At 40.6% G+C, this 12608-nt stretch overlaps 1 protein-coding gene and 1 long non-coding RNA gene across 2 annotated transcripts in view; one reads left to right on the top strand and one right to left on the bottom strand.

Annotated features, from left to right (window-relative positions):
- Positions 1-12608, top strand: part of tnmd (tenomodulin) — a 63393-nt gene that overhangs the window by 43653 nt on the left and 7132 nt on the right. The window contains exons 5-6 of the mRNA XM_042493480.2: positions 5460-5619; positions 10545-10639. Coding sequence (XP_042349414.1) covers positions 5460-5619; positions 10545-10639 — 255 coding nt within the window. The remainder of the gene's footprint in view (positions 1-5459; positions 5620-10544; positions 10640-12608) is intronic.
- Positions 1-12608, bottom strand: part of LOC148188867 (uncharacterized) — a 28306-nt gene that overhangs the window by 5852 nt on the left and 9846 nt on the right. Inside the window, exons 2-3 of the long non-coding RNA XR_015777225.1 lie at positions 10232-10314; positions 9853-9942 (exon numbers count right to left, since the gene is read on the bottom strand). This is a non-coding gene — a long non-coding RNA (uncharacterized LOC148188867). The remainder of the gene's footprint in view (positions 1-9852; positions 9943-10231; positions 10315-12608) is intronic.

Raw genomic sequence — 12608 nt, forward strand, 5'->3', positions numbered from 1 at the left:
GAGAGAGAGAGGGAATGACATGCAGCAAAGGGCCGAGGCCGGAGTCGAACCCCGGGCCGTTGCAGCGAGGACACAGCCTCTATACATGGGGCGCTGCTCTATCCACTGAGCCACCAGACGCCCCTCTGAATTTTTTTTAACTTCAACATTCATGCCCTTTTAGGCCTAAACGTAATCATGCGCTTTTGTTGACTTGCTGGCGTTGGTTACTATGTTCTTTGGTTCGCAAAAAATAACCATGTGCTTTTGCAGCATAATCCAACCATGAGCTTTTGTTGACATCCTGGCATCAGGTCGGAACGTCAACACCAGACGCAGAAGGATACCTAGAGCGTAATATGTAGACACGGAAATCCACTGAGAAAGAGGCGATATGTGACGACTTTAGGTTGAGAACGTGTTGTATGCTGAATGAGGAAAACTTCAGTGCTGCCTGGATTTTATTCACAGGGAATGCTTATTTAAGTATCTCCATCCGTATGTTTTAAAATTGATATTTAATATTTAATTTCAAATAATAATATGATAAACTGTATAATAAATTAAGACGAGCTAGACATTTCTGACACTGGGGATCAATCAAAGAACCAAATAAACATATTCCCCAACATGTCAAACTAATTGTTCGATCCAAATAATGCCACACGTCATTCTCCCACCAATTTTTGTCTATGAAGAAACTAAGTTTTCTCTTGAATATATGTGTTGCTGCAGAGGATGTCTTCACCCCAAAAACACTGGATTGCAGAAGACAAACTTCAAATATCAGCCGAGGGTACATTCTGGTAATAAACAGTGACCTTGGCCTGACCTCACCATTGTCTCTTATCACATTAGAAAGCGGCCTCTGACCCGTCCTCTGTTAGAATCCACCCACGTGCGACCCCAGAGAAGATCAGCACAAGTTCCTCCTCAGGTGGTGAAACACACGATGCGCACAGGGGTTAAAGCCAAGCACTAATGGTTCCTAGCTAAACCCAGCCGCAGGCTTTCAGGAAACAGGGCTCAGAGCAGCCACGGCAGGCTTTAGAGCTGAGGTGAAAAACAATGGAAAAATTTGCGGAAAAACTGCAAGCAGCTGATAAGGAAATGCAGCCCCTGCGAGGGAAAACCAGGTGACAAACATGAATTGTTTGCCAGGATTTTTTCCTCCCTTTTCAATTTGCCTCCTCTATGAAACGTCTGAGGGAGTAATCCCTGAGCTTCATTCCAGTTCCCCCAGTCTGACATGGAAATCGCCATCCACCTCCCTCACAGCCCTTAACATTGTCAACTGATGCTGCTTGCTCCATTAAACAGCCACTTAATATGGATGACCAAAGCTCACCCAGCAACCCAAAACCTCCCACTCAGACAACAACTGCAAACAGAAAAACAGAGTGCACCGAGGAACAACACCACAGCAGAGGAAGCGAATACACCAAAGTCCTGCAAGCACACAGTACGGATTGTTTTGTCTCATGTTTGTCTGCATAAAGATATGAGCTCAATTCCTGACAGGGAGACCAGCGGGACTATCCTGCAACAAAAAACCAAAAAAATCAGTTCCTACAGTTGGTGGTGTATTCAGTCATGAGGCCAGAAAGTGGCACAGCAAAATTCATCTGTGTCTGTCTGAAGGAGAGGGCCTAACTACTCACAGGGCTCACAGCTGGTGAGCTAACTGCTAACATGCTTGTAAGACAGGGACACGTCTGCACTTTTTTCTATTTTTAAAAAACAAACCGTAATGAGTCCTAAAATCTGGAAATGAGTTAGTATTTCAGCATCTCATGCCCTCGACTCAAAGTCAGTGGGATGAGTTTTCGGTAAGAAGTCTTAAATAAGGTCTGTGGTTATCATAAGATGAAAAGACTTTGACATTTTGTTCTGCAGCATAAAATATGTCTGTAAATACCCAACTTGCAGACTTTGAAGATTTTAAGTGTCTTAAAAAAGGCGGTTGCTTAAAAGTGGCTAAATGCAGCTACAGAATGTCATCACATTTTGCCACGCCCAACATGCCTTTACAGCCTCTTTGTGGTAGCAAAGCGACTGTAGTGTAGTTCGTTTTAGCTTAAAATTAACTTTTTACTTCTGCCGATTACATTTAGGCTTCAAAAATCCTTAAAGCAGCGTTCATTTGTGAAGATCATCCTGCTGAACAAAACGTACAAGTGTCACAAATGTCTGTTTATCAGAGTTTATATTCTGCAATATTAAAAAAATCCAACGGAAAAATCTCCATGGGCTTTTTGTTGAGGAAACCAGGGTGATGTTAGCGCTGAAAAAAAATGAGCCGCTAATTTACAAAAGTCTCTTTCCCTATGTAAGTCTATGAGGGAAAGTCTTTTGGGGCTAAATGGCCTCATGTGACCGTGGCCACGCCGAAAATCAGCTCCAACGCTCGGCACACTTCATGGGGGCCTGAATATTTACAATAGCTTCCTCTATTTTGTACCCTCTGTCTGTTCCCCCAAAGGTCAGCACTGTCAAGACAGCTTGATATTTGTCTGTGACGCAAATTTGCATGCCAAAGTTCACCAAAGCTGAACTTAAACAGAAAAAACACAGATTTACTTTGCCCCCACCAGCAAATCCACTTATCATTTCATTGAGATCTAATTATTTTTCCATCAAATTTAAGGGGTTTTTTTTAAATGCTGGAGTCGTCAGGCCTTTAGTGCCCATAAGCACTCTCACTGTCACACCACCTAAATTAAGAATTTCAATACGTTGTTTCCACAGTCAAGAGAAGTTCAATCGATATGTGTGAACATGAGTGACTTTCTGTCAAAGCTGGACACCAGAGAGGTCTCAAACTCGTGATGTCATCAAGTTTAAGTCTGAAGACATGAATAGGAGCCTGATTTTGTGTAAAATATTTGTTTTCTTTATTTATAGAGTTTTATTCTATAAACATAATCACAATTTTCATTTCCAGTAACATCTGGGTAGAAAATCCAGCATCATATACATTAAAAGAAATGACACTGAGCAAATTCTGCCTCATTTGGTTATTTTAAAAAATCTGTATCAATTAAAGTATGTGTCCTTTTTGACAGGGAATGGAAGCTTTTATTTCAAAACCACCAGACTTTACTGACAAAAACACATATTTTACTTTGCAGAACTCTGCAGTTGTTGATCTGTTGCTGCTGCTGAGGTAAAGCAGAGAAAATATTACAAATATATCGTTTAATTAAACTGATATTGATGTTTTTAGGTGGCTAAAATATGTTTTTCTACTGAACCCCATTCACAGCAGTACAATGTTTTACATCAGTGCTGGTAGATTTGGGTTATCAAAGACTCTAGCAAAGTACATAAAATGAGTAAAGCAGGAATGTCAAAGGTTGGACCACCATGTGTACCTTTAAACATTACAGTTGGCTGAACATGACAAGAGAAATAAACAAGTTTGCCAATTTTACATATCTTCATAATTCAAATCAGTTGCCAATTGATTGGTTGTTGTTAGTATGATGTCACAGTGATATTCGGTCTATGTATCTATAAATGTGCCGAGCAGCTCACAAATTTGAGTTTAAGTTTAATTTGGGAGAGAGTTATTCTTGTTTACTAATATTTTTGGACTGTCTTTGACCATAGGAATAACATGTAGGGATTTTTAAAATGGGCGTAGTTCCCCTTTAATAAGGTCATCAACTAAAATCCCCCACCTGCTCCTCTGCCTGATGAAACCCCCGCCCTTTGCTATGTACGGTTAAGTGAAAGCTCTGTGGTATCATGACAAAATCTTTGTTGATCTCTGGCAAACATAGCAGCACTTTAAACAATTTGCCATGTAGACAGTGTTTCCCCCCTCGGGACACGGTGGCAGGAGAGGGTAAATTCATTAACTACAGCACAACTGGTGTATAATTAAGTTGTGCACTGTGGGCAGAAAGCATACATACACCAGGAGCAGGTCACACAAAACAAATTACCATCATTCCCAAGGTCCAATACTTGATAAAAACTTGTTTGTGTCCTAATAATATATCATTTGTCAATAGCACAATGGAAAAGCCTTTCAGAAGTGTGTGTAAACTGGAGGGCTGTAATCATGTTGTCTTTGTGCTTGTCAACTGGCATTTAGAAATCCCTGCCCCATGCTAAAATGCTGACCTTTACCACTTCCCCCCAGGCCCTCTCCTGCAAGTTATTGGAGTCGTTTCTCAACTGTGAAGTCAAAGTCATGTTGTAAGCCCCGTGTCATGACCTCCATTTACTTCCCAGAGAAGACTCACTTGGCTTCAGTAGTTAAGAGGTCCAATTAGAGAGTGCTGTTTGTGTTTCTCCAGTTTGATTTTAATTTCTGCGGCCACGGGAACGGCAAGCGCACCAGCTCATTGCCAGAGCACCCCCTACGATGTACCGACACAACCCCTGCTAGTCCTCCGAGTCATCATTAGTCAACTGGCCGCCGCTTAAAAGTCAGAAAAGTGTGTCAAAAAGCTTGAGCGAAACACAATCTTTAATGTGACAGAACGCACTTTTTTTCTTTCTCTGCAGGTCACAAACAAGAACAGATAGCGAAACTGTAATTCAAGCGAGAGTGACAGGGGTGAACGTGAGGGAGGGGGCACGACCCAATATAAATGATCCTCGCTCCGACTATAGCCCCAGGATTCTACGTCAAGCTTAACTAATGTGCAATTAAGCTTCAGACTGGGAGAAAATCACCTTGTAAAAACATTTGTCAAGTGAACTGTTTTTCTGTTCTGGGTTGCTAATTAACAAGGGAATGGGAAGAGGGGGTTTGTTTGTGTGTGTGTGTGTGTGTGTGTGTGTGTGTGTGTGTATTTACATATACATGAAGAAAATAAATATCTGCACTGTTAGGGGAGAGCATTACCAAATCCCCTTCATATGTCTCTATTAGACAACACTGACATGTAGTCCCTATCATTAAGCAATAATAGTTTACTTTACAGCTCATGAACTACAGTATCAACAAATTAAGCCCACTGATAGTGCTGGGTGCCAAGCGAAGCATTGTGGTGCAGGGAGGGAGGGAGGGAGGGATGGAGGGATGGAGGAGGAGGAGGAGGAGGGGGAGGAGGAGAATGCAAGGCTTTATTGTGTCTGTCACATTAAACGATATTGCAGCCACACTCAGAGTAATGAAGACCACTTCTAAAGTCATTTAAAAGTCAAATCATCACTGTCTGTGAATTTCAATGATGTATAATAGAAATAGCATGCCGCAGGCTCGAGAGGAGGGTGAGGGGGAGAGAGAAGAGGGAGTCAGGGCAGAGGGAGTCAGGAGTCAGGAAGTTGCCGCCCTCTCGGCGGACAGAAAGGTGATAGATAAAAACGATGAGAGTGGAGCCGCTGTGCGGCTCAGGGGAGGAGAGTGCAAATGCAGGACTATAGTTTGTGTGTGGCCGGGAGTTTTTTCATGCTCTGACATTCTATATTATGTATGTGTGTGTGTGTGTGTGTGTGTGTGTGTGTGTGGTGTTTTCTCGCAGGTGGGTGAGACCGAGGCCATGGATATGAAGGTGGAGGACTCCCAAGTGTGGGTTCCTGCCGAGGAGCCCATCGTTAACCCAGCTTTCCTCTTCGACTCCAAGATCTGGGAGATTTGCCAGGAGCTGCCCATCCACTGGATCCACCCCTCCCCTCTGAGCGGTGAGAGCAGGGGGCATCTTTGCCTCTAAACGCAGACTATTAACACCCTCACTGGAGGGCATCCCCACAGGCCGTATGCGGGTCCGCCAGGACCGCATGTTTTCCCAACCACATAAGTATCCAGCCCGGGTTACTCTGTGTGTGTGTGTGTGTGAGAGTGTGTGTGTGTGTGTGTTTGGGAAGTTGAGAGAGTTGAGAGAGTTGTAGTCAGTGGTGGAGGAAGAATTTTGATCTTTTACTTAAAGCTCCAGTGTGTTGTGTATTTAGTGGCATCTAGTGGTGAGGCTGCAGATTGCAACCAACTGAAACTTCTCCTGAGTGCCGAGCATGTGGGAGAACTACGGTGGCCGACATGAAAAAATGCAAAGGGCCCTATCTAGAGCAAGTGTTCAGTTTGTCTGTTCTGGGCTACTGTAGAACAACACTTCAACACTTGGACATTACCTATTAGATCTATCTATCTATTATATTTTATTTTAAAAATGAGAAATGTCCAGAAAACTATATTTATAATTTTCTTAATTATGTATTAAATTCTGTAACAGAGAAAAGGAAAAAAATCTATACATGTTTTGAGCACTTTCTTAAGGTCATTTTTTGATTGTTTGTTTGTTTTTACTTTCTGGTTGTTTTTTTTATTTTCTCTTAACTTTTTACTAATTTCTTGCTTTTGGGGCCATTTTTTTGTGAAGTTGCTCACCTATTTCATCCCATGTTTTTGAAAGAAATCAAGACATTTTTTTCTGGTTTCAAAGGGTTAAAGCAGAGAGTCCAGAATAAGCAGCCAAGGTTAAATTCTGACCTGAAAGCATTTTCTCTTAAGGTCATAATTATAAAGTCGAGTCTGTAAAACTGTTCACCGGCCACCTCAAACTGCAAGGTCGATTATGAATCATTCTCATCTGAATTTTTGAGCCATGGATTTTTATATTTGTAAAACATTTCTTGAGCCAAGAAAAGTGATTTAAAAATCTGTGATGTCATCACAGTGTAAAAGCTACGGGGCCAGTAGGAACTCACAGGCGCAGCCAGCGAGAGAAATACTACAGTACACATTCAGTGGGCCCCTTCTGCAAAAGTAAATCCGGAAGCTAGAAAACTTTTTCGACGTACATGCCGGGCGAGCAACTCCACTGAAATGAACAGGCGCCATCTTTAGTCCAGCGTCTAAGTATTATCAAAGTCTAGGCATCTCTCTCCCACCTTTTCCGTCAATCTCTGGGTGTATCAATAAAGGCATAATGGCGAAAAAAATAACCTTCGTAGAATAACATGGCAAACTCTGCTAGCTGCCAGCTCAGCCACCTCCATGTTAAGACCCATGTGCAGACAACCTTTGAATCCTTATAACTGACACAAACACAAAACAACCACAAGAAGAGACAAAATGACAACAAAAACAGGCACAAAATTATCCCAAAGAGACACAACATGAGACAAAAAAATACTGCAAAGTGTGTGTTGCTCCTGTGTAGAAGAGGTGATGGTGCCTTCTGCATGTCTGTGCCCAGAGGCCCATTGTCTCATTATACGCCCATGATCACAGATGCATTAACATGTATTTTAATGTTGTTGCCGGCTGAGGTGGAGCTAATTTTTAACTGGTTTATTACTGATAATATCATGTTTTGTTTTACAAAAAGTATAAATTATGCAGATAAGAGTCTTTTTTAGAAAAAAAAAAAAAAGCCAGTCTTAATTATTTTAATCTGCCCTGATAGAAATCGTCATTTTAGAAGAAAGTACAGCAGCTGATTTATTTTTAAAAATTAATGTTATTTGAAAATCAAAAATAGTCACATTATCAAGAGATGGAATTAATATTGACAGGGTCTTGAAAATTAAATTTTTGGGTGCAATTATGGAATATAAGTTCCCTAGAAACCTGACATACCTTATTTATTGACAAATTAGTCCAAAAGTATTACAATTCTAAACAAAGCAAAGTATACGTTATATTATACAGCATATCAAATACTGTACACCTCACTTTTTTTAAAACTATACTTCAGTATTTCAGTCACTGTGCAGAGGTGTGAGGCAACACACATATAGTACACCTATTATATATATATAATAGGTGTACTATATATATATATATATATATATATTTATATATATATATATATATATATATATATATATACACACACACACACACACACACACACACACACACACACTACAGAGGGGGCGCAATACAAATTATAAATGAGGAGGATTCAAGGGAACTGACTGTTTATCAAGTCAAGGGTAATAAAACTTTAAAATATTGTCAAATGTTGTTGATCTATTATTCAACTCCAGAAAATGAACAGATACCAAATAATTGATCTATATGACGTATAATGTCATCGATTGTGTGTGTGTGTGTGTGTGTGCAGTTGGATGTGTGCTCAGTGTCTTTCTAAGTATTGTCAGACCATCTACACTAGAGCATTACCTCAGAGAAAGGAAGCAATATAAGATTTTACTTTTGCCTGCTACTTCTTGATCAATGAATGTCCATTATTTTATAGCTTATATTTTGTGTGGGAAAAAAATAACGAATGAATGAATCTCAAAAGGAGGCAAAGTAAAAGATGCTTTAAAAAGGAAAAATTCATCTTATTCCACAAAGCTTGTGAAAAACAGTTGAATTCTGTTATGTTGTGTTTTTCACATCCTTTAAGAAAGTAACTTTTAGGACTCAATAAAAGATGAAAAAAAAACTTGCTCAGAAGATTTTCGCAGTGTGTGCAGTATATAGTGAATCTAAAAAGTAACTCCAGCATTCGGAGAAATGTAGTGAAAAAATGTATTGACCTGCACTCATCTACTGTATTAAGACATCTGAAATTCACTAACTTTTAAGTAAAAAAAAGATCTGCGGACTAAAAGCAACATAAAACTATGTTAGATAGAGATATTGGAAATGTGTTTTTTCCAGTTAATAGACAGGAAGTTACAATTTGATTTCGAAAGTGTGTGACGAGCGTTGGAAGATAGCGGACATCATCGCATCACAAAGTTGAACCAAATGTGCTAACCCATCGACCCTTCCCTAAGCCCCGCCCCTTTGTGACGGTCCAACAAACTGTCAGCGCAAGCATTAAGCCCATACTGTAACTAACTGCACTCTCTGGTGAAATATTAATTTAATCAAAAAACTGAACAAGCAGTTTTAGAGAAACGCAGACAAAAGGGTCTAAAATATGAGTCTGAAAGATATAACCACAATGTCAAACTGACTAAGCATATAAAAGAAACGTTGCCTATTTTAAACCGTCTTTGTGTCATCTCAGTGTGCATTGAATGTTTGGCACCAGAAGCCAAACACCGCTCATCTGCACACAGAGTGATTACTCACAGCTGGTTGAGTATCAGTAAAGTTTTCCTGTTTCCCCTAACTGTTCCTGTAAAGCACGGTACGTTTTTATTCACTGTTAAAAATCATTAAAAATCAAAAGTAGCATGTGTTTACATTCAGTAGGCAACACTTTGAGGAGCTAGGTGGCTAAGCCGACACTTGGAAACAGGGAGAAAACATTTTTGTCTTTCCAACTTCTTCAGGTAATAAGTATCATAACTGAGCTTGAAATCCACAAAACCTGAAGTGATAGCATTAAAGTCTATCAGTTGTGTGGCTGTCGAACCCTTATCAGAGCTGTCCGATGCTATGCTTTGATTGGACAATCTCCATTCAAGTGATGGGATTTACTGAAGGGTCGATAGTAACAGTAACAGTTATAACCGTAAATGTATTTTTAGAGATTTAAACTAGTAGTGTCTAGTAGTAGTATTTGTTAAGTTATTTAAAGAGTAAATAAACCCCCAAACCACTTTTTTTTTCAGTTGAAAAGCTATATATATATATGTATTTGTGTGTATTTAGTATTGTTGATTGATTCAGGTCCAACTCTTGACATTTGAATACAAACTACTAAAATTCTACATATTGTTTATAAATATGCATATTGATTGCCCTATAAGGTTAGAAATCTGGTTTTTGCAATTGAATTTTGCTACTGGCTGATCCTGGTATCAGGAGCCACTAACCAAGCTCACCGTTGCCACCCTGTCACCGCCCTCTCACCAACTGACGGGCAGGGAGGTGCTGTGGATCAAAAGGCGGCATGACTGGGTGACTGGTCATGTCTTAATCCCCTTTCCAGCCCTGTCCATTTTTTGACACTTTTTTCACATTCCAGGGAGGCACTCAAGCCAAAAGTTACTCTCTATTATAATACTCACCTGTTGGGCTGAGTCCTTTGCAGCAGCCGGGGTTCGAGTTCATCCTCAAGCCCTTTGCTGCACGTTAATCCCGTCTCCCTTCCACCTGTCCTATCAATAAAAACAAAAATTCCCCCCCAAAATAAATTATTATTATAGTAATCAGACATCCCTACTTAAAAAAACATTTAAAATGTTTTTAAAAATGGGCAGTAATTCTATTAAATGTTCATGTTTCACGGTACTTGTTTGAAATAATGTTTCTATTGTTTGCCTCATTTTTTTTGCTGCTGCCTAGACTATTCCAACATAAATTATGCCAGAGAAATATGTAACAGAGTGAAAAGTGTGCCAACCAAGCCCAGTCTCCCCTACAAGTACCTAAAGTAAATGTACTTACATTTCATCACTGTCGATGGTCATCTGGAGATTTGCTTTCTGGGGATTTTCTTCGAAGGATGTGTAGGATTTACTAATTAGGATCTGTGGAGAGTGATTTGTGTGTTAGTATCACAACACTGCTATTGTTTGACAGAAGCATGAAAAAGCTTTGGAATGAATTCCAGCGTATTTCTCCTGAATGTTAGTAATTAACATCAAGCCACCGGGAAAACAGAGTGTGCGAGCCAAAATTTAATCTAAGAGCTTTTCTTCAAACAATAGAAAAACTGTTGCAAGCGCATAATCATCTCCTCTCTTTTCCGCTCTCTCAGATACCGAGATGGGGAATGAGGACACACCCGACGTAGAGGCCGCAGGTCAGCGTTTCACCCGAGACGTCTTGGACCACCAGCCCGTAAACGACTATGTAAGTGGGCCCCTCTGGGCCGCGTCAGCCAGGGACCACACATGAGATACAGTGGAGCCACTTCAATCAGCTCTGGCTCTGCCTCGACTCTTTCTGCATATAAATCGCTCACTAATTGATGTTAAAACTGACTTTGTGCACCAGAGGGCATAGCAATTGCTCTATATATCTGTTTAAGTAAGGCCAGTTCATTGAAGACTCCCTTAATGTCTCTCCATTAATTGAGAGGAATATCCAGGCTTTCAAAGGCAGAAACTTGTGCCTTACAGCGCCCGTTAGTTCCTCCCCTCACTTCCTTTTTTCTGAGGCACTACAAAGGAGCACTCTCAAGGTCACTCATTGCTGCACAGATAAGTTACATTTATTAATAACGCTTTAATTATCAAAGCGTATAAAATTACTGCAAAGGCCAAGTGGCATATTTTGCAATACTGCATGCAAACTGCTCAATACTGTACGCTTAATCATCCCTGACTCTGAGGGGAAATCATATGAAGCAGCATATTACAAAGGAATTACGCACCCTCACTGACACAAAAAAAACAACCGCTGCACACTAAGGCAGGGATACTCAACTGTCTTTGCTTGGGGGCCACTTTTGGGGGGCCAGTCGCAGCAGCCCCATACGTGTTTTTAGTATTTTAGGACGTTTCTGGGATTTTGGGATATATTAGGCTATTCAGTCATTTAGTTTTTCATTTTTTTCATTTAGTTTTTTATTAACGAAATTGAATTGAATTGAATTTCTAGGATTTTAGGACGCTTTTCAGACTTTAGGATGTTTCTATGATTTAAGGACATTTCTCAGATATTCAGTCATTCATTTTTTCGCTGTGAGGGATGTTGTATGCTGTAAAGTCCTCTGAGGCAAATTGTGATAGGTGATAAATGGGCTTCATACACAAAACTGAATTCAGGTTTTTGGATGTTTCCAGTATTTTAGTTTCTAAGATTTTAGGACATTAGGGGCTCAGTTAAGACCTTTGTCAGGGGAGCAGGAGATCCTCCACTGGCACTTTTTCATAAAAAAGATCTGGTTTGAACCTGTTTTCTGCACTCTGGCACAATGACAACAACAATGACAACAATTCCCAGTGTGAATGCCTTTACTTTTATTGTGAATTAGAAAATGGTTGTGGGGCTACCTGGTACCCTATTGGGGGCCAGATCTGGCCCACACGCCGTATGCTGAGTATCACTGCACTGAAGGTATCAGGAACATAGACAGGTACAGAGACATCTACACACACATTCAGCACTCACTCACTCACAGGTGAATAGCCACTAAAGTTAAAGTCAAGGATAATGAGCCAGGCTTAGAGCTGTGAGAAACGGTGAGAGACATGCAGAGAAACGAGACGTCCTATAATGTTGACATTTATCAGGCCTGTCCCAGAAACACCTCGTGCTCAACTCCTCAATTTCCCCCCCAGCCTGCTCTGTCTTCTCCCTCATCGTCTGCGGCAGGAGATGCACTGCTATGCAATTAAAACATACCAGGGGATGAAAAACTCGGCTCTCCTTTTGAAACGTTCTGGCACTATCAGCTGAGTAATGCATACCACTGCAATCCATTCCAGCGGCAGCACGTCCAGGCTCTGTTTGTGGCTCTGCCGATAACAAAGGCCTTTGTGGCCGAGCAGAGGGCAGCAGCAGTCTGTAATTGGGAGTCTGAACTCTCGCTCATTCCAGCAGGACGCCACATGTGTTAGTCAAACCTCATCTTTTTTGTTTTTTTATGCTCCGTCCATGTAAATGCACTCACAGGCAAAAAACACACACACACACACACTCTTAAAAATAAAGGTTCCAACAGGGTTCATCCTGTAAGGCTGAGGTTCTACCAAGAACCGTTTGCTTCCAAAGAACCATTTTGAAGGAAAGACAAAGAGATCCTTTACGAAATAAAACCATTAGTTGGTGGAAGAGTGATCTATGGGGAATGTGGTCAGTTACTATTTTTAGACCC

The sequence above is a fragment of the Plectropomus leopardus genome, chromosome 8 (genome assembly GCF_026936395.1).
Source record: "Plectropomus leopardus strain MGB_pleo_1.0 chromosome 8, ASM2693639v1, whole genome shotgun sequence".
In the NCBI taxonomy this organism is placed as follows: Eukaryota; Metazoa; Chordata; class Actinopteri; order Perciformes; family Serranidae; genus Plectropomus; species Plectropomus leopardus.